At 40.1% G+C, this 22307-nt stretch overlaps 2 protein-coding genes across 2 annotated transcripts; both read right to left on the minus strand.

Moving 5' to 3' along the window:
• Nucleotides 1–9208: 9208 nt before the first annotated feature.
• dhx35 (DEAH-box helicase 35) lies at nt 9209–17265 on the minus strand. The gene is made up of 21 exons (XM_067527578.1): nt 17056–17265; nt 16546–16673; nt 16310–16402; nt 15977–16054; nt 15743–15847; nt 15601–15662; nt 15320–15389; nt 15091–15150; nt 14577–14689; nt 14405–14501; nt 14101–14259; nt 13654–13864; nt 13325–13449; nt 13019–13073; nt 12670–12860; nt 12492–12569; nt 12223–12352; nt 12006–12087; nt 11838–11909; nt 11600–11711; nt 9209–11432 (listed from the first exon to the last, which is right to left on the minus strand). Exons 1-21 carry the CDS (start codon nt 17123–17125, stop codon nt 11394–11396), a joined length of 2130 nt encoding a protein of 709 aa, XP_067383679.1. The 5' UTR covers nt 17126–17265; the 3' UTR covers nt 9209–11393.
• A 671-nt stretch (nt 17266–17936) lies between these two features.
• rab5if (RAB5 interacting factor) lies at nt 17937–21837 on the minus strand. The gene is made up of 4 exons (XM_067527579.1): nt 21535–21837; nt 20619–20722; nt 20370–20499; nt 17937–19327 (listed from the first exon to the last, which is right to left on the minus strand). The coding sequence occupies exons 1-4, from the start codon at nt 21640–21642 to the stop codon at nt 19286–19288; spliced, it is 384 nt and encodes a 127-aa protein (XP_067383680.1). The 5' UTR covers nt 21643–21837; the 3' UTR covers nt 17937–19285.
• Between the last annotated feature and the right edge of the window lie 470 nt (nt 21838–22307).

A 22307-nucleotide genomic window follows, 5' to 3' on the forward strand; every position in this document is an offset into this window, starting at 1 on the left:
GTTTATTTACTTAAAAAGATCTGGAGAAAGAGCAAACGGGGGCAGATAAAAAACTGTGTAAAATCAATACAGAGTTAGTAGTTCCTGTCCCACTGCTGCTCTTTCCTGTGCAGGAGAAGAAACCTAAGCTCGCATCTAATAAGAACCCCAGGTGGAAAAAGAATGCAGGTGGCTTCAGCAAGCTGCACATAACAGTAGTAGAAATAAAAGGTGAGCAAAAAATGAGAAGTTGGTACAAAATCTACTTAAAATTTGCTTGTCTACATTGAGGGAGGGCACAGTTCATAAACAATATATAAAAACAAACAATTATTAGCTAATCTGGTCTTCACCGGAACTATTTAATTTAGTTGATTATCTATAATCACTTACATCTGTGGATGAGCTACACCAGGTGATAACTGAATGGTTACATAAAAAAGCAACAATAGCCACAACAATACGTCGTAGGTGATGTATGTGCACTGTCACAAGCACGTGGGATAAAATTGGTCTACAAGTTAGAGTCCAGACAGTGGAGTACTGAATCTCCACAGCCTCTGCTCTTGCCATATGACAGTGAGAAAACAGATAAGGCTGGCTCTCAGGGGAGAGGGAGGGTGGCCATCAAGCCAAACCCTAAAAAGAAATAACAGCAGCAAGCTGTCAAGGTTTCTGTCATATCCTACATCACATCAGCCGCCCATTCCATCCCATCGCTGGCAAACCGTGCATACTGCTGTGGCCAAGGATGAAAGTGCTGGAAAATGGGAGTCATTGTAAACCATTTTCTGCCCTGGCGCCCCCACCACCGCCACCACCACTACCTCCACCCCTCTTCATCCCAACTCCTCTTGAAGACAAATGGGTTCGGGGCAATGACAGAGTGCCTGGTGCACAAATCACCAGCGGCCGGCCTGCTCGTCCACTGGTTCCTCCTCCTCCGCTGCCCCCCGTGCATCCAACTTTGCCCCTCCCAGAACCCAGCCCCTACATTAGTCATGTGCATGCGGGCAGCAGCCAGCAGCCGTAATTAGACAAGGATAAATTGCCAGCCACGGACACGGACGAGTCAGGCCGCTATATAAGGCACTGTTACCATACCAACTAGTGGGCAGCAAGTAGGGGCAAGGAGAGGACTGAGGTGTGAGAGAAAACAGAGAGGGGTCAGTACAGGTCAGTACACCCTGCAATCGTCTTTGCCTCATTCCTTATCCTACAGCCCCATGGGTTGAACCCACCTCTCATCCCTATACCATGAAACGAAACCCCTACTCCAACCTTACCTCTCGAACCCTGTTAGAACTTGGTTATATTCACATCCACATTTGTCTCACCTATTCTTCTTTTTCACAAAATGGTTTGTAAGAAGTGAAATACACTTTGATAAACTTCAGCAATACTTTATACTGTTGCAGAGTTTGAAAGTCAATCATAACCAGTTATTAATTTTACAAATATTAAACTTGTTTTGCTCAATCTTTTCAAAGTGCTGAAAATGTCAAATTTAATATAGTAGAGATTTCAATACAGAATCAGAACACAGCCATTCATCTTTCAAGACAAGGGCGAGACACAGAAACCTCATACAACTCTCCATCACATTCCTGCCAGTGTAACACCACTACGTCACTTGTTTGTGTGGTGGTCGAACCAACTCTAAATAAATAAATTAAGTAAGTAAAGCAAATCTGGACCAATAAAGAGCAATAAAGAGGTTTCAGGGTACATTAGGTGTAACATTAGAATGATCAAATTAGCAAAAATGAGAACACATAGAATCAGATTACACACGAACGAAGAAACCGGCAGTCAACAAAATATAAATTACAGCCATATGAGGGTAGAGCTGACTGAATCCACAGAGGAGTATCAGTAACAATTGCTTTGGCCAGGTCAGAGCTGCAACACACTCACTCGGTAGAAGGAGGTTGATGAGAAACTGACCACCACACACACACACACACACACAGCATGCTCCACCAGAGCAAACCTTATTGATCTGGTTCCTAATTTCCTAATTAGTTTTTATTGGATTTCATAATCGTCATCAGGACACATCAAAAGAAACTCAAAACCCCAGCAAGATTTTCTGCCGTCCTCAACATAATTTTTTAAAACTGTGAAAATGAAGCCATGTATTCAATTCCAAGTCCCCAGCTGTGAGCACGACCCTGTTTTATTCCCCCCAAACTTCCCCACCAGAACTCCTTGGACAGCAAACACTGCACAAACACAGTATTTCTCCCATGTGCAGTAACTGATGTTTAGCATTGCACATTTTCTGCATGATCTGCTGCTATTTGTCACACTTCTGCTCTCTGTTCAGTCCCCTCACACTTGTAGCACTTGTTAAACACACAGTACTGCAGTATGAGATGCAGAAAAATGTGGAGATAAGAAAAAACAGACTCTTACTGAAACTGATTCTGGTCACTGGGTGTTTAGTTTTTCCTCTCGCTTTTCGAAAGCTGTGGCCCATTTAATCTTGTGGTCCAGAACAACAATACAGATTTTTTCATTACCTCTTCTGCTGTTCAGTGACACAGCCTCCGAACTGTACTAGTCACCACTTACTGTTTTGGTGCAACACAAGATACTTTCTTCCAGATTGTCTGATTAGAGGTGTCGTTTACACTTTAAAATGCCAAAGAGACTGAGCGTCCAGCAGTGACAGAAACTTTCCAAGACCTACAGCAGATGACCAGTTGCATGTTTGAATGCTTTACGGTGTTATGGACGCGATGTTGAAAGATATCCTTACAACAGAAAGCAGATACAGTCTAGAGGGGGCTCAAGGACAAAGAACATCCCTTGTCTTCATTCACACTTAGGAAAGCTCAGACTGTTGACAGCTGTTTATGAAGGTTTAAATGCACGCAAAGAAATCTATGGAAAACATTTTACTGCAATGGGCGCCTTTCTCAATCACAGGCCTTAAGTTCTTAGATGGCTTTCTCCTATGATATCTGTTCCTCCTCAGACCATCTGGTGTGCAATAAAAGAAAGAAGAGGGACTAGGAAGAAGTCTGTGCTCTGTATAGAGAAATCCTGTCTATTTACACCACGGTTTCAATGCTAAAACAGAAAGGAGACACTGGAATAATACTAAAGCCCTCGTTCTGTATGCCTCTCCACTCTCATTAAATGCCTCCTACCAGATGGTAAATAGCCACAAGAACTGATTTCCCAGTTTTCCCCCTATGTTATGGCCCATTTTGAGACACAATCACCACCAACAAAACCAACACAGCATCCTTTAGATGGAGAAGATCAAGATAATAGTGGGAAGAAAAGTGAGAGATGTCATAGAATTCTGAATGTTACTGGGAGCAGAGCACGAGTAACAGATAAAAAGGTCAAACACACAGTTATGACATGATATCAGTGTTATTTACTGTCAGTGTTATCAAGGTTATCTACTATGAAAAGCTCAGTTTAAAGTTTAACAAAAAAGCTTAATGGGGTTTTTCAAAGCCAAAAGAAAATTCAGATGTGTTTTCAAAGTTAGCTCAATTAAAAAGACCCTGATCCCCCCACAAAAAATGCTTTAGAACAAACCAAGTCAAATTAATACTACTGCTCATTTCAACAACAGCATCCCGAACATACAGCCAACACCACCATCACTCCAAAGGCCAGACCTGATCCCTTTTCAAAATGAGACCCTAAAGAATACAGTTCAACATAATAAGCATTCGTCCAGGGAGGAAGTGTAAGCGGAAAATGTGAACTACACATACCTGCATGTTCTTCTCTCCCCCCCTCAAGTTCCAATTATCCAATAAGATTTTACCCGACTTCCTCTTTCACAAACCCCTTATAGAACAGCTAAGTCCAGCCTGAAGGTCCTCTCAGTGACCCTGCCAATTCCATGACACCAACCTTGCTCACACTAAGGTGTGTAATGGGGGCACAGGGCAGCAGAAAAAACTTAAATTCCAGTGAAGATGTTTTTGGCCTTGATCACCGTGCCCATCGATCCCTGGCTGATTCCCACTCAGATACGTCTTATTTTATTAGTGGCTTCGGCCTTCCCTCGCCCCATTCCGCTGTGATCAATACCAGCATGGGGATGGCCCATATTTTTCTCACTTTTAGTGCCTTAACGCTGTTTAACCGTGTCACCTGATAAACGACAGGCCCTCCCCAAACACTGATTTCCTATTGATTTCTCCTTCATTCAGCCAGCCCTCCCTTCGTCACTCTCCTATTGTTTTTATCTCCAGTTATCTCCACTCTTTCTACCTTCACCCCTTCCCCCACCTTAAGTAGAGGACGGGCCTGACAGCCACCTTGATACCAACACCAGTAACTGCCAGCATGTGGTCAAGCTAAAGAAGACCAGGATCATTTGTTTTTAGTGTAACTTTATTCAGAAAGAATTAGTTCACCATATTACCAATAAAATGTAAGTTATAACATTTTAAAATATAAGAGATTTGCACTGAAAAGTGGGTTTGTGTTTCTCATTTTCCATTATTACCCACCAAACGGACCACACACAATCATTGATGGAGACCTATCTGTGTGCATGCAAGCATCAACAGAGCCGGGTGCAGCGAGCACCATGCAACAGATGCTATGACAACCTGGAGGTAGACAGCTCCATCCATCATCTGCTGAAGTCCTGATGATCGTAGCAGGGTTTGGACTACAGAGGAGGATGCAGTCAGAGTTCCAGCAGGGCAACACGCAGTCCACTTAAATAGGCTTTTATTGAGCCATAACTGTGTAAACGCATTTTCTATGTTTACAGTACATGGGAAAGCTGATGTGGCTATAGATGAACAGCAGCGATAACAAAATGAGATTATGAATAAAACAACACAGAGGCAAAATGTTGTGGACATTGAAAAACTACTTCTGAATATGAGGGAAATAACACTGGCTATATAACTTCTCTCCCGCTTTCTCTCCTCAGACTTTATATTATTTATGCAAAATTAAACCTGCTTCCAATCTTCCATAGTCTGGTTCAACCACTCAGTTACCTCTTTATTAAGCTCTTATCTAAAACACTTCTGTAAATCTGGTCTGTTGCTTCCAGCCTCACTGCCATTAATGTCAATGTCTCTTATCACCAGACTCTAAGAAAATGTTTGGTGGGACATGTCCAAGTCATTTTCTAATTCACAGGATCAAAATCATCTTATCACTGTGTTTACTTGAAGGTTAAATCCTGTAGAAACACAAGCAAGTGCAATTCTGTGTTGTTTAGTACTCAAGCTGTACACGTCACTTACTACATTGCTCAACATTATAAACTGCTACAACATGGATAAAACATAAATTTTCCATAACGAACACTCAACATAAAGGATCAGGTGTAATTGCAGCCCATGCAAGAGAGCTGAATGATTAAACTGACACCATGAGCATCTGTTAAGAAATCTGCTAACGTGATCTGGCACCTTTTATTAGGCCTCTCACCCTTTAACAATGGGTTAAGTGATAAACTGACATTTACAGCAAGGCCTGCCAAGTAACACTGGGTACAGAGCACACTGAGAAACTGACCATGAAGTTATAACGAGCGAGTGGGCAACAGCAGAGATTTTCTATTAACACAAGGGTAGAGAAGTTAAAGAGGTTGTGGGCTATGAGACAACTGGTTTCTTGAACAAAATTGCGCCGGTTTTACAGCCACCCTCCTGAAGTAACCCCTCTGCAAAGTTATCATACTACAGCCATAGAGGAGCTTGAGCACCAGCTAGTGGTAGTAGTGTTTCACTACCAAGACACCCCACACCAAACACATTAATCATGACCAGGGGAGTGTAAAATTCAATCGGCTCCTTCCATCCATTTCATGTGAAGCAGACTGAAGGCCGGCCTTGTAGTGCCTGAAAAAGGAAGGATGAGAAAAGGGGGGAAAAAGAAAGAGGAGCTCCCTACACTTCATCAGAACCCCCTACTTCATAACAAATGGAGTGTCTCTCTGGCGGAGGAGTGCCATCAGAAACAAGCGTTCTCTCTATCCATTTAATTCCAGCAGTGGAGGAAGGGTCAGGGAGGGAGCAGCGGGTGCGTGTTCTGCTCTCCGCTCGCCGCTTCCCCAGTCACACAATAAACTACCTTTTAGGAATTGTTTCTCAATAAGAAATGATCAGTCCATTTATCTGCACCAGGCGGGCCTGTCTCCTCACCCAGACCTCCAATATTTTTCGTTTGACCTGATCAGGGCTATAAACTAGATCGAGACACTTTCAATTTGTCACCCGAGGAGGCCTCAGAGAGTCCCATGCTACTGATTGCATCCTCCCTACCAAATGTAAAAATTCCTCCCATGCTTGAAATCTCTTAGATTTCTTTTATGCATAGAGCTACATGGAAATGCAGCTTCTTGTTCAAGCTTTAAAAATATTCTGCAAGATGATCACATGCACTCACCATGTTCAGAACACAACGTGTTATTTTCTGTTAATGTATGCTGTCAGAAAAAAGATATTATAAAACAATAGATTATAAAACAATAAGTTATTATTTCTGATTGAGCAAGCACTTATTACTTGTTGTTCACTGAGGGAAGAAATATTAACCACACTGTTTTCTTTCAAAACATGTACAAACTTTGAACGGGGGTAATTACGATTCACACATGACTTGCTTTCCCATCAAACCACTTAAAAAGAGTTAAACATTCTTTGAATTGGATGGAACATGTCAATGATTTTTGACAAAGATGAAACATAGTGAGGAACACTCAACCAAGCACACACAACCTGTTCAAACCGCTGCCTCGTCCAAGTCACATGCACATGATAAATCCTTTATAGCTCTTGCTGTCACCGTGCATGTATATGTTGTTACACAACACTAATGGGCAACTGAGTGGAACTGAAAAACACATGTAGACATTTAGCCTTTATACTCTTACCTGCTTGTGTGGTCCTGAAAGCCGAGTAAAATCTCCTTCCCATCAAATGTCAACTGAGACAAATGCAACACAGCTTCACCTGCAGAACTTCCAAGGATCCCTAAAATACAGGATATCCAATACAAGGGTGGGTAAGACATAAAACATAATGGCTTTGTGAAATACATTATTAAATAAACTATGTTCTAGCTCAGGGGCAGCATGGTGGTGAAGTGCCGCCTTACAGCTAGAAGGTTGTGGGCTTGCAACCCGGCCGGCCAGACTGACGTGGGTTTCCTCCGGGTACCCCGGTTTCTTCCCACAGGCAAAAAAACATGCATGTTATGTTAATTGGTGAATCTAAATTTGGCCATAGTTGTGAATGTGAGTGTGATGGTTGTCTCACTGTGGCCCTGTGACAGACTGACGATCTGTCCAGGGTGTACCCCCGCCTCTTGCCTGATGACAGCTGGGATACGCTCCATCGCCCCCGCGACCGACCCACATAGGATAAACAGTGACAGATAATGGATGGATGGATGTTCTAATTCATAGTTATTTGGCGCCTGATAAGTCACCGTTACACGACTGTGCCCATGTCACATTTTTCTTTTAGTTCTCTTAGTGCTCTGTAGCACAAAATGCTAGTACTTAAAAATGGAAAAAGAACGGGGTTAATCAAAAAAATTTTGTTGCTATTAATGGTCACTCTTAAGGATGTGAAACAAAACCTTTATAGCTGAAGAAGGGGTACGTAACACAGGATCTTTTCCGTGAGTGGTGAATTGGGATTTTTGTCTTGTGTCTTGATTGATCCAATTAATTCCTAGTCACTACTCTTAAATCAGTAATAAGACCTAATAATCCTTATGTAAGGTTGGGCAATATAGACTATATCGTGATTTTTACAATATGTTTGTGGTAACTTGACAAACAATACAATTCAACAATATGGGTTACAAGTCGTACAAGTTTTAGTTACAAGTTGTATCACAATACAGTTTTCAGAGTCAGAAGTACTAATATTACAGTTTTGACAATGTATTTAACCTCTTGTCATAGGAGAAATTATCAAAACACACTGCATATAGGAGTGAAAGGTGAAACTTGAGAAAAATCTTTTTTTCAGATTATTTGGTCTACTACAGTAGTCTATTAATAGTGGAGGTAAGAAATGCTGTGGAGTAGTCTTGCTCAGGTTTTGTGGGTTTAAACTTAAACAGGAACTGATTTGTTGAGAAACAGATTCTTTACACAAACGGTTGATCATCATGTTGCATTTTAAGGTCTAGTCCTTGTTAAAAAGACAAACTCAGAATCCATCAAGAAGTTATTTCTTTTTGATTCTGCAAGACTGAGGTAACAGGGCCAAAGACTACACACCAGGCCAAACACTTCTTGTCACAGACACACCAACATTTATGGTAAAAATTTGCTCTGTTTGTTCTGCAGCACTATGTGACTCTCGCCTCTCCCTGCAGAACTGCGTAGCAACCTTCTACAGACAACACAGGGCAAGACATCCTGCCGTACCGATGACATCACAAACACGGATTATTGCCAAATGTATGCATTTGATCTTTGATCACATCATAAAAACCTTAAAAAGGTTAAAAAGCTCATTTTAAAATATGAAGTATACAATAGAAGTCCGTCAGTAGTGAGCGCAAAACTCAGTTTGCCAAACCAATTAAGATATATAGAGACATGGTCATGTAACTGCCAGCGAGTGTTAATTGAGTCGGATCCACATATACAAATATCGAGTTTAGAGTCAATCTTGAATCTAATGCTTGTTGGAGTCAAGCCTTTAACATTGTTGGTGGTCCACTTTAAACATGTTATGGACGAAAAATAACCAAGATGAAAGTGATTTTTCCACTGACCTTTCACTTATTGCACCTTCATTGAGTCAATCATTAGGTGGGGAAATTTAGAGCTAGCTAGGTAGCACAATGAGCCGTTGGTAAACCATTTTTAAAGGAATCGATATCTTAAATAATATCCTCAAACAGGGTTTTCCATGTGTAAACACACATTTTAGAGGTTCAGTAACTATAAAGCCAGCTCACAAACGTTAAGGTGAACTAAAAACCCAAAGAATCTTCTTCTTACGGTTTACCTGGAAATTCTCATCCTAACGTACCTTACATAATTAAAATTGGCACATTTTTCCTCTTTCTTGGTACCTGCTTAACAACCTTGCTCAGTGCTTCTTTGCTCCTGCTGAGCCCTACACTTCTTGCCCCTAGAGTCTGGTAATGGTATGTAATATAATGTGGTATTTAGATTTAACATTTGCTATACACAGCATGTAGACATACGAAGGAAATAAATTACTTCTTCAAAATAACTGTTAGAACAGATAGGTCAATATACATTAGCTTTTAATAACAGAAAAACAATACATACATCGGGTTAGTTACTAATGCCACTATGTGCTACAAATTCCCCAACACATTAATTTGGTCATTGTAGAGGAGTTTTTCCTAGGAAGACGAGGGGGTCCCTGTGGATCAGGGTTCGGGTTAGAGCACTGGAGACCCAAGTGGTTAAGTTGGCAAAAGTTTTTGTTTGTTTGTTTGTTTTTCATTTTTATGTTCATTTAATTGTTTATGTTTTAATAGTGTTCATAAAGAAATTACACCAACCTTGCACTTGAAACTAGCAACTTACTATTATTTTTCCATATTAAGGGATTACTGGTGCATAATGTATTTCTAAATGGGTTGTCTCCTAAATGTTGATCTGTTTTTTTTAAGTTAGAACAACCATTTTAAACACATCACGATGGAAAACTAACACACCTAAGAAATTCCTTCACACATAATGTTTGTTTTTTTTTTCAGATCATTCTAGACCTTGCATGTGGAACAACAGTGACACCACCTGGCAAAATTACACAAATGTAGCTCAGTCGATAAAACAAAAGGCATCACTAAATGCTTGACAGTAAGGCTTTATTTGAGGACGAGAGGATAAAATGGCAGGTGACACTTTTTATCTAACAGGTGAGCAACTGCAAAGGTCTACAGAGTACTGCTTAGGTTGCATTTATACTCACTGTAAGCACAAATGGATGTTGACATGTTTTCATTTATAGTAAGTCTACCAGGTGATAAGTGTATTAGTGTGCATCAGGGTACCATTTACCATGCAAAGGGACTTTTGTTACAGTTGTTTAACCATCTAATTTGAGCTGGATTACTAACCTACTGTATGATGTGTTGTTCTGTGATTTGGTTAACTTTCCTCAGTCGTCTTCGGGTTCTAATCAAAAACCATGCAGCCACAATTATGCTGTTTGGTTGATTTTGAAGTATATTCCAGTAAAGTAAAATTACCAATCTTTAATATACTACTTCTTAGAGCTTTCAGGGCCAAACACCTCTAAAGAAAAAAGAAGAAAAAAAATAGAAATGTAGTTTATGTGTGAAGCTAATAACAAATATTGTAACTGCCTCTTTTACTTAACACCTGGTATTGTGGATGACAACAAGAGGAAAAAGCACAAATCGACCCTGGTCCAGGAAAGAGACAAACCAAAAGAAAAACAATTATGATGACTAAAGAGAGGTCTTAAATCGAATAAATGCTACTGTTTCTTTGAGGCTTTAGATGCATGTCTGAATGCACTTTATGTCATTACGAGAACAAATGGCACTTCATTTAAAGTTTTGATTTTACAGCCTTTCATTTACAATGCTTGGGTATATTTGCACATTCCATCTTAACATGAAATGTGAACTAGGCTGATAAGTAAAACTGGCACAGAGTGGTGACAAGGCCACTATTTTCGAGCTGGACTGCAGTTAAATGACAAGAAAAAAAAAACAAGGATCCAAAAGGTCAAACAGTCCTTACATAGCATTATTACTGACTGTTAAATCTAGAGTTGACTGACAAATTATAAAGACATGTATGTGCAGAAAATGAATACCTCTACATTTTGTATGAAGGTAGGGAAAGTTTTAGATAATGAGAACCAATCAAAAACATAAAAAGGCACCCAGGCTGTGGAGGGAGCAAATTGACTAAAGAAAGAAACTAAGAAACTACTGTCTACAATTAGTCTCTCAAGGGAAACATCCTCACATTCAATGTCCTCCATTATATATTTCAGGCAACAGGAAAAAGTACCTAAAATCATAAATATAGTAAAGCCTCAAACCAGGTATGGACAGACTGCCTGAGCCAGTTTGGCAATGTACAACTATGAATGAATTACATGACCATGCTTGAATGGACACACATCAGGCACAGCGTGGGCTCATCTCACATTCATTTACTCTTACAGATCAAATATAAATTACATTGCTGCCAAAAACCAAGACAAAGGCTTTCAAATAAAGCAAGATAGCAAGTATTAACATAACCACAAAATATATCCACTTAATCCCATTCCAGCATGGCCACATAGTGTGGAGGGGTTGTGCAGTTGTATGTGGACAATAAGGATATATTACATCTTTATATACAGTAGAATGGAGAGGAGCACAGTGAAAATTAGAGAGTTTCTCCATTTTGTCTTATTGTGGTGAATTTGTGGCACAACTTAGAGGACCCTGGATCTCTTGCTGGCCAGTGAACCATGCTGAAAGAGTAAGGGGCAGAAAACAAAGTGGATCTGTTAGCAGACTATAACAGCAACAAATTACTTGATACAACTTCAGATATTTTGAAGCAACCATTTCATGATGTTCACAGAAGTTAAAACCAAATAACAGCACCTGAAGTGTACGGTTACTTTCTTTGGCTCACCTTAGCCTGCTTGTAAAAGTGAGGGGCCAACTCAACCAACCAGGATGACTCCACAGCAGTCACATCACGCATGTAGTATTTTGACGTCTGCACCACTTCATTAAAGACAACCCTGGAGAGGAGACAGTGTCAGAGCCTTTACACAGAAAATCTTAACAGTGTCCCCACTGTACATGCAAAACGATAAATGAGCTACATTACAGTGTAGCTGCATAATGTGCAAGCAGTAAGAACTGACCATTTTGTAGGTTTCTCTCCAAACAGCACAGAGTTAGGGTGGATGTAAAGCTCGCGATCATCTCGTAAAGTCCTGGCAGAGCAAAAGAGTGAGACAAAGTGATGTGACCTAAAAGGAACAATCCCTTCACAGTCAAGCATCTCAATGAATTACTAAGAGCTCTCTCACCGGTAAGAACCAGAATGGTGAATGCGGGCTGCATTTGCAAAAAACCCAGATACAATGCACTTCAAGATCACATCAGGATCACCTGTGCAAAAAGAAGAGATTTGTAAGATTAATAACAAACAGCTGGGAAGAAGAGTTGTCACCAGCTACCTTCCCTACTTACTCTAAAGGTGTTAGTCATATCAACGTGTAACAATATTCCACAACACAGACACACCTTCGCTGGATGTCCGTGGAACCTTGAACTTGTTCATGAGACGCCGGAGCTGCTCTCGTACAGTCACAGCCCGCAACAGACCTTTGTAATTCAGAAAATGATCCTGGCACCACTGGGAGCTCTTCTGGTGCTGCAGGAAGCAAACAAAAAAGTTGTGTAGGTTTCGTTAGAGTTGACTTCATCTCAGAGTTTTGCTAAGTTTAGCACAGCCCCGAGTGTTTACTGCCACTGACTGGGCTATATGCATATGCAGTCAACACAAACTATACCTTAATGAATGATTCATACACATTCAGCATGGTAAGATGGTCTCCCTCAGCAACTGCAAATTTCCTGTGCTCACGGGCCTGCAGGGTGAGATAGCAAAAATGGGATAATTGTTATGCTGACAGAGCATTTCTGACAAATATACAACTTGCTTCTTCGGAAAGCCCATTTTTCACTTACAGCAGCTTTCTTCTGATTGGGTGGCACAACAAATATATTCTGAATCTGCATCATTGCCGCTATGGTAACAATCTCTTTGGAACAGCCAAAGTTTCCTGACTCTAGGAGCATCTTGGCAAACATGGGACTTAGAGGAAACTCTGCCATCCGCACACCCATGGGATCAGTCAAACGACCATAATGGTCAAGGCCTGCCAAGAGACACATAAATGGTTAAAATTTGGCATGTTTTGCAAGGACAGCCTCATATGCAGATGCTTGCTAAGACCCAATTTTAAGCACGAGTGTGGTGGTTGAAGGACAGAGTGGCTTTTTAGTTTGCTCCCCTGCTGACCACCTTGTTTCTTACCTCCTAGAGCATATAGCAGTTCCAGAGCCTGAACCATGGTCTGAGCTGGAGGAGGCTGTGAAGTTATAACACATTAAAAAGCATGTTAATCCTACACAACACAATATTTGCTCTAAAAGAATCTGACATGTGTTGTCATCAACTTTAAAAGGACAAACAGACAACAACTGCAGTACTTTTATGGTTCCAATGCATTTTTCCCCCAAAGCCAGGGGCATTCTCACTAATTAAAATGTAAAGTACAATTCCTTTCACAGTGGGTGAACACATCACAGCCACCCTGTGGATGCAAAGTGAGCTACTCACAGAAAGGAAGCTGAAACGCAGCACATTGTCGATGCCTAATGCTTTGAGCTGCAGGATGACAGGGGCCAAATTTGTGCGCTGCATCTCTGGCACAGTAGAGGCAGGTAGTTTCTCAAAGTCCTCTTCTGATGAAAGAAGCAGAGGCAGTGAGAAACACGGGAGGAAAAGACAAAAAGTCAAAGACCAACAGAAAAAGGCAGTAGAGGGAGAAGGGAAAAAGACTATGATAAGTTTGCCACAGATGTTAACACCGAACATTTTCCCAAATAATTTTTTCGCCATTCCTAAGCCAGTCTATACATATCATTTTTCTGTTCTTGCAGACGTACCTGTGTACAGCCTAAAGCATTTGCCAGGTCGGTTTCGTCCGGCTCTCCCGGCCCTCTGACTAGCTGAAGCCTTGGAGATGGGGGTGACCACCAGCGATTCAATGGCAGTGCGAGGATTATAGGCTCGCAGCTTCACAAATGCACAGTCAATGACAAACACAACTCCATTTATAGTGATGGAGGTCTCAGCTATGTTAGTGGCCACCACAACCTGGAAGAAACACGAGACAGAAATATGACAATTTTTTTGTAAAGAACACTGTTTTGCTGGTTATTGTTTCCTATTATGTAAAAAAAGAAAAACGCATGCACCATTTCCATCCTGACGCATTACATCTTTTTTGATGCTAAGGAATGTTCACTCTTGTAATTTTCTATACTGCAAAAATAATGTTCTAACTTTCCTAAGTCTATCACTCATCATTTGTTATGATGAGTGACATTTACCTTCCGAACAGAAGAGGGCACCCTCTCGAAGACCTTCATCTGCTCAGCATATGGTAGACCAGAGTACATTGGCAAAATTCGCAGGTGTTTCTTCATGCCATATCGTGACAGAGACCTGGCCTGGTCCTGCAAGAGGGACACCACCTTCTCCACTTCTTCCTAAGGGCACAATGGTATAACAAATACAGACAAAAAATAAATTAATAACACAAAATAAACACATTGGAGGTAGATCACAGGTTTTATCTTGCTGTCAGTGGAAACTAAGACAACAAAGAATATCAGGAAGAAATGATTCTCTAACCTGCCCAGTGAGAAAAGCCAGGACATCTCCATCGTCCTCTGTCTCGTGGATCTTCAGCACTGTCTCCACTGTTGCCTTTACATAGTCTGGGACAGGACTGAGAACAGCAAATGAAAATTTAAATAAAAAAAAAACATTAGAGAAAATTTTCAGGATTATGTGCCTTTTGTACCTGACAGTGTAGAAGATGTCCACTGGAAAGGTGCGTCCCTCTACAGTCAGAATACCACACGTGTCCTTCGTAGGATCTCCAGACTCATTGAGGTTGAAAAAGTCATGGAATTTCTACAAGTAAAAGTGGATTTACATTTAGTAAATGCACATCTTTTTATTTTATTTAAACAACTGGCATTTCCTAAAGGTTTTACAGCAGCAAGGCCATGCCCACAGTCTGACATTGCTACTGCAGTACAAAAAATTTACAGATAAAGAGATGTTTGTATGTAGAGATAAAAAAAATAATCATTTTTAAACCAAAAGAACAGTAGATGTCCGATACAGCATTTTAGCTGACTTGTTCGATGGGGAGCACAAACATGGTCTGATTGTGCCTCTCTTTCATCAGTGTATCACAGATGTCGGTACATCATCACGATCTGACCTCACATCAACTTTCCCACTGTTTGCCTTCGTTTCTCCTTTCTCACTAATCAAACATTATCTGTTCATCTTGATGATTCAGTCACCTTGGCATCCAGAGTGGCAGAGGCCACAACCACCCTCAAGTCTCGACGCTTCTTTTGAATCTATTGAAAACGGTGAGAACACATGACAGTAGGGAAAATAGAGGGAGAAGTCAGGATAAAAATGGAAAACACACACCTTCTTAGTATTTGCATTGAAGTTAAACAAAACAATGTTAAAGTAAAAATTTGAGGTGAATTCAACTTACAGAACTAAAGTAAAAAGCATTACCTTCTTTAGTAGACCTATGGCTATGTCCGTGTACAGGGTTCTCTCGTGGGCTTCATCTAGCATCAACACACTGAGGGTGACAGAACGAAAAGAAAAACATTAGCAACAGCATTTGTGTACATATGGTATAAAAGTAATAGTGGTAGTACAAGTAATGGCAATGCAGTAAGCTGTCAAGTTTCAGGGTTCAGGTTCTACGCATGATGGCTGTGACCTTCGCATCATCTTCTATTACAAGTCAAACTATGTGCTGTGAAAATGGCCTCATTACAACTGCATACCTGTATTTCTTCAAAAGAGGATCAGCCATCATCTCCCGCACCAGCATACCATCTGTAAGGAACTGACGGACATGGTGAGAGTTAAGGACTGAAAGGAACCAAACAATGGAAACACCAAACTTGTATGGTGGGGATTATTTACCTTGATCCTTGTGGCATGAGGATCAGAGCAGTCATCAAATCGGATGGTGTAGCCCACCTCATGTCCCAGTAGAGCCCCTCGCTCCTCTGCTACACGATTAGCTACCTATCGGGAGGAACGAGGAACAAAGTACTGAATGTGTCCTTCGATGCAAAGTGAATTTCTTCCCGTGACATGACATTAGAAAACTGTGACGGAGCTGAGCTAGCAATAGGACATCAGCAGAGCTCTTACAGAGATAGCGGCCACACGTCTAGGCTGTGTCACTCCAATCACCTTCCCCTCGGCTGCCCAGCCAGCCTCCAGCAGGTACTGTGGGGAGTTGGATGAAAAAAGAATGAGTATAAGTTATAAGAAATAAACCTCAAAGGTGCACGACACAAGAGACATAAATTTTGCATAACAGGAGGCAATGCATAAATTATAGTCTAACTGATCTGGACCAAACCCTGCTTTACCATGACCACTCGGGTCATGGTTGTGCCTTTGCCCTTTTCAAATTAAACACCACAAATGCTTAACCCCAGTTCCCATAATGTTGCATGATATGAATTGAATTCTACTAACTTGAGGTATCTGTGTTGTCTTTCCACATCCCGTCTCACCAACTATAATGACTGTCTGACAGCTCTCCACTAAGTACAATATGTTGTTTCTGTGCTGCAGAGGAGACAGTAAACAGAAAAGCTCATTAGAAACCAAGGAAAAGGACAGAGAGAGGGGCACGGGCACATTAGACCCTCCATTCAACGCACTCATCACCCTTTAGTCACGTCAAATGTTTATCGAGGGCGCTGTCAAACCTTGAAAACGGGGAGTTTCTGTCGTTGTTTCTCTATGGAGAGGGCGGTGTGGGGGTTGAAGATGATGGGGGAGCCGGTGGTCTCTGTGTTGAGCTCCCTTTCCTCTGAGATCCCCGGTGCCTCAGACCCTGAAGCAGAGCAGATGGTCAAGTTGGAGATAAGATGTTTTATTTATTTCTGGGGATTTATTCAAAGGAGGATGCAGCCACGGTTTAGTGCAATGCCGTGGCATGGAATTAAAGACCTATGACCAACGAAAGCCCTTCACTGGTCCCATGTCTTAATGTCGCACTTTGAGCCTCGTTACATTTTATTTTACCCGCTTTTACTTTGATTCCGCAGAGCTCACACTCACTGAACGGAGCTGGCTGCAGATATCACGCAGATGCTGTGCAGGCGGCGGCAGTCAAACCGACACTGATTAACTCACGTTACCGGACGTAGATTAACAAACCCAAAGCCGAAAAAACCTAACACCAAATGCCCAGCGATTCGTTTTTCCGCACTTACCCGGCTTCCAAAATTTCATCGTGGAGAGGGGAGCAGCCATCTTGGCTAATACGTCACATGTTTTTTTCATCTGCCGATGACGTCACTATCACCGTCTCTGTTTTCTACGGCGGTTTTATGAATGATGTCTTCTCCAGCAAGTGCCTTAAAGCTCCAAATACGACTAGAAAGCATTTGGAAAAAAGACAAGGCGCTGTGACTTCTTCGATGCGGAAAGGACTTTCCAAGCAAAGCTGAGAAAAGCGGAACTGTTCCTGCTGAAATAGCTGAAGGAAAACGGCGCTTCCCTATATACTGCTTAGGCAAACTTCAAAGACAGTTAGCCTCAAAATCTTTGTTGTGTTCATTTTAAATTACCTGATGAGATTAATTTCTTGTTTAGTTGAGGCTACATCTTATCCTGCATCTCAATCATATCCTAGATAAGCGTGTCAACCGAACACAGATATTAGTTTGATATCTACCCTTCATTAAACTGTTAAATAAGCTGCTATAATGTAGGGAGTATTGATACTCAGAAAAATAATTTCGATAATCATCCTCAAACATACTGGCTCTGAAATAGGATTTTCTAATTTGATTTGGGTCTGTTGTTCAGACAAAACAATACAACTTTGGCAACTCGCACTGGCCGAGAATTTGGGAGGTTTGTCAGTTTATAACAAACAATTTTTCACCTTGCGAAAAGGATTAGATGATTAATCAATAATACAAATAGTTAAGTGCAAACGTATTATACAGTTCAAATTATTTAAGTATAAGAAAATTCTGAATCTCAGCAACATCATACATCCAAAACAAGTGTACTTAATTCCTGACCAAACTATTTACGTCTTATAATTAAATTTATTCTAAAATTCAAAATTAAAACAGATGCCATCTCGTTAAAAATGGAGGCCAAATGAAGCCCGTGTTTAATGATTCCGAAAAGATTTGATCAGAAAATACAATCCTTTCAAACCCCATCATATTTAACAGTATCATTACAATAACATTGCAAGAACTGAGTTTAAGATTTTTCACTATAAAATACTGAGAAATGTTACATCTAATGAGATATAACATGAGTACAAATAAATCTGTGTAATACAATGTGGATTTGAAAAGAGACATTGTACAGAATTTACAGACAAGTTTAAATTAATTTCAAAACAACAAGTAAGACTTTAATATTGAAGCTACATGTGAGAAAAGAAATAAACTTAAATAAGGTCTATCTTCCTGACTAATGCCATTAATGAATGACATCTAGATATATGAAATCACAAGTCACAGCAGAGCAAAGACCAGGTTTTAACTTTTATCCCCAATTTTTGCTATGAAAATTTATTAGGATTGACATAACTTAGATGGTTAATAGAGTTTTGATACCACTGACACATACTTGGCATTCAGAGATACTGATAAAAAGTTTTGCAACCAGTATTTGCTCAGATGTTACTATAAATTAGAATAAATTGAATTTTTGCAGCATGGAAAGTTCCACACGCACACAAAATGCAGCCTTAACCTCCAAAGTACACTTTTCAAATATCACTGTCAATATCATTATTTTGTCAGATCTAGATTCGTTTCTAAAAACAAATGCAGGAAAAACAAACATGCAATTTTGGAGTGAAATGTCAGAAAGATGATTTCACAGTACAGCCACAGAATGAATCCCTTACTGGTAATGGAGCTCTTTTTCTATGGTGAGCTAATTATGAAACTTGACTTTTATTGCCACATTCTTGTAATTTGAGTGACCAGCTTATGAGCTGTAAAGTGGGAAGAATACAAACATAGGTAATTATGGTTCATGTCCCTCTGCTAAAACAGATAAGAGACCCTGCAGTAAGTCAAATAGGAGAAAGCATCCTTGATTGGTTTTACATCACAACAGTTCCAACACAAATCTAACTGCAACTAATCTCAGCGGTACCACCAGCTTTCTGTATTTTTTGTGTGTTTTTATAGAATACGATTAATTTGAAGTGAGGAAGGAAATATGCCGAGTATAAAGGTGCATTAAAATGGAACCCTCAAATTAGAGATGTATATTATTTGAACATGTTCATCATGGTGGGCTTGCAGTATCTTCTCATTTGAACTCTGATTCCCATGATGCACTGCACATCAAAAAGTCATACTGTATGTGAGAGCATTTACTTCCCCTGAAGCCATGGAGTTCTTGTGTCTTGACAGTTTGCTTCAACAGAAACGTTCCTATTTAGTGTCTTATAGATTCCTCTCAGTCAAAATGTAGAGCTGTGTAAAAGATTATCCACACAACCTGGTAAAGACATAAAAATGAAAGTTTACATATAATCCATTCATATGCTTACCAAACAGAGGACTATCATTTTTTGATATTACGAAATGATGAAATGACTGAGGTCACTTCTTAAAATGAAAATACATGAACCTATTACACGAATTTAAAAAAAAACTATAGCATGAGGGTGCAACTTAACCAAATTGTAAACAGTGAAGGGGGTCTAAACCCTTTTTGAATACATTGTGTAGCACTGTTATACTTTTGTGTTCTTCTGACAAACCAAATATGACAGCAACCATAGTTTTATAAACGCTTGCTGAAAAGAACAAAACGAAAAAAAGAGAACATAGATGAAAAGATTAACATAGTCGACTTGGGGTGAGATCCTGGATAGAGAGGCACACGCAACACAGACTTTAGGTTCTATAGAGGTAAAATAACTTTGTAAAACAAAGCAAACTTTGTCCTGCTACTGTACATTTCCCTCAGTTGTTGATGTTAGTCACAAATATTAAACATGTTAAGAATAATGAGAAAATTGAGAAATACGCTTTTTTGTTGTCGTCAATTATCTTAAAATAGCTGTAAACCAACTTAATTTCCACCTACCCAGGTAGGTGGAGGTTAACATGGTATTGGTTGAGGTTTTGGAGGTGTTTTACAAGTAAAAGGATGAGTGCCATTTCACTGTGAATCACTAAAATGTTCCACTTAGATCTAGAACCACATTTTGATCAGAAAAAGCTGAAGTCTACAATGTCAAAGGGACTAATCTGAAATTAATTGTGAATTGTCTTTTCCACCTCACGCTTTCAGTCGGCAGTCCACATGGGGAGAAAAAAATCTATAACCAGAACTTGTAGCCACCATTACTATGACAAATGTGCCTTGTGTTTCAAAAATATTATTAATATGCTAGATATGTAGAGACACATAAGACTATTGCATATGGATATAGAGAAACAGTAGTAATGAAGAGGTGTCATACTTCCAACCTGTCAAAAGAAAGTTTTACTAAATTCAGCATATTATCCATATTAATTAATAGCATCCCCACCAGAAACAGAGCAAAAGATGTCATGAATCCTTCTTTGGTTAGTTCCCATGTGCCACCATATTCTTCCTCATCAATCTGCTGAAAGCTGCTGAAGTATACATAAAGAACGCCAGCATTGATGATGCAGAATCTAACAAAGCAAAGACATGAAGAGTTTAGATGTTCATTGTTTTCATTAGGATAACAAGAAATGATGAAGCTCAATGAAAGAGAAATGTGAGTTTGAGACATGCTGTGCAGAATACTTACATGGCTATTCCCAGAAATCCTTTCAAAGGCGCTACACCCCATATCACGCCAAGGATTACCGCTATTATTTGTCGGAGCCAGTAAATTACATCTAGAAACTCATCCTGTAAGAACATAAAACAGACACTTGAGCCAAAAAAAAAGAACATCCCACTAAAAAGAATTTACCTTGTATAAAACATTATATTCTTTCAAGTTCATATTCCTCCCCTGGTGTTATTATTGTTGTAAAATTATGTTACGCATTTGTGATATGAAAAGCACATCTAGCAATGAGCTACTAAGGACTAGTCCAGCTCTAGTTCCTTAACGAGTTAAAAACAAGCAAAGTCTGTTTGCCCTTTACAAAGTGTCTACTGAAAAATGTAACATTTGCTTTAGATTGAGGATTCATATATAGGTTATTGGTGGTTGGTTTCAGCTTGGGTGAAGGTTATGGTTAACAAAAACACAAATTGATAGGGAGAGTAGAATAGACGTAAGTTTTTACATCATACTATAAGCAGTATTAGACCAAAAAAATATTACATTTCATTAGCCAAGTACTAAGGCAGTCACGGGCATTGAATAACGTTTTAATTCACTTACTAAAGGCAAAAGCAACGTTAAAGGACATCACAGGAACTTTAAAATTATTGTGAATTGATGCCTTTATTAATGTGAGCAGAAAGATATAAGAACCAACACAGTATAAACGTCGTCGACCCAGGCCTACACACCGGCGTATAATTAAGTTAGCCGCTGATGTCCCGTCCAGCGTGACAGCTAAATCAGTCAAACAACATTAATCCTTAGCATGACAATTAGCTCCGGACATCCATCTTTATTAACACCTTGCAGGGGTTTAGGCGCATTTTACACTTAGGGGCCAACTTAGCAACACTACAATGGCTACAAAAAAGGGCAGCTGACTGACCTTCTCTTCCCAAACCGCAGTACTGTTGAAGGCTTTGCTCCATGTGGACTGTTTTACACCCCCATTCAGCAGGTGACTTTCTTCTTTCCGCTTCAAACTGCTCGTCATTCTTTGCTTATTCCTTCGGCTTCAGACGTCTAAAAGTTCCTGCCTGAGTCTGACGACACCTCAAGCCAGATTTAAGTCTCTAGCGCGGACTAGGGGAAGAAAACACGGTGAAATATTTAAAGGTTTTAGTGAAATGCACGCTCCGCTGATCTGACAGATCTCAGACGCTAACCGAAAAAGGCAAACAGAGCATGCGCAATACAGTTTGACCCCGGCCACCAACAGCCAATAAAAAAGTGCGACGTTTCTGCGCCTCTATTGCCGGAAATCATGCAACCCACAGCGGCTCCCAGCGGTGGAGTCCTGCAAGTGCTCTCAATTCCCGCTCTAATCAAGTACAGTATCCCCCAGATTAACCTCCGAGGTGCCCGGTCTAAAACTATGTTGTTGGGCCCCTATATATTTTCAATGGTTATGTAAGTTTCATTATTTGCCCAGGCACCAGACACAAGCCACCACTCTAAACCTCAAATAATTGGTTGGAAAAACAGATGGCAACAATGATAACTATTGTTATAAACTGATAATTAGGGTCTTTTTTCCCTCTGGTGCCGTTTGCCATTTTATTTTTTTCCACATCTGGGACGTTTTGATTATTGGTCTATAAATAAATAACTACATATTGTTTGATGTTTATTTGGGCTTCAGACTTTCAATAATTATGA

Source organism: Channa argus, chromosome 13 (assembly GCF_033026475.1).
Source record: "Channa argus isolate prfri chromosome 13, Channa argus male v1.0, whole genome shotgun sequence".
Classification (NCBI taxonomy): Eukaryota; Metazoa; Chordata; class Actinopteri; order Anabantiformes; family Channidae; genus Channa; species Channa argus.

Coding starts and splice junctions, on each gene's coding strand:
- dhx35 (XM_067527578.1), bottom strand. CDS start 17,125: ATGAAAAAAACATGTGACGTATTAGCCAAGATGGCTGCTCCCCTCTCC. Junction 14,690..15,090: donor CTGCCACTCTGGATGCCAAG/GTGACTGAATCA, acceptor TTTTACTTGTAG/AAATTCCATGACTTTTTCAA. Junction 12,570..12,669: donor CCAATCAGAAGAAAGCTGCT/GTAAGTGAAAAA, acceptor CTCACCCTGCAG/GCCCGTGAGCACAGGAAATT.
- rab5if (XM_067527579.1), bottom strand. CDS start 21,642: ATGACGAGCAGTTTGAAGCGGAAAGAAGAAAGTCACCTGCTGAATGGG. Junction 20,500..20,618: donor GGATTTCTGGGAATAGCCAT/GTAAGTATTCTG, acceptor TTGCTTTGTTAG/ATTCTGCATCATCAATGCTG. Junction 19,328..20,369: donor CATCTTTTGCTCTGTTTCTG/GTGGGGATGCTA, acceptor TGTCTTTACCAG/GTTGTGTGGATAATCTTTTA.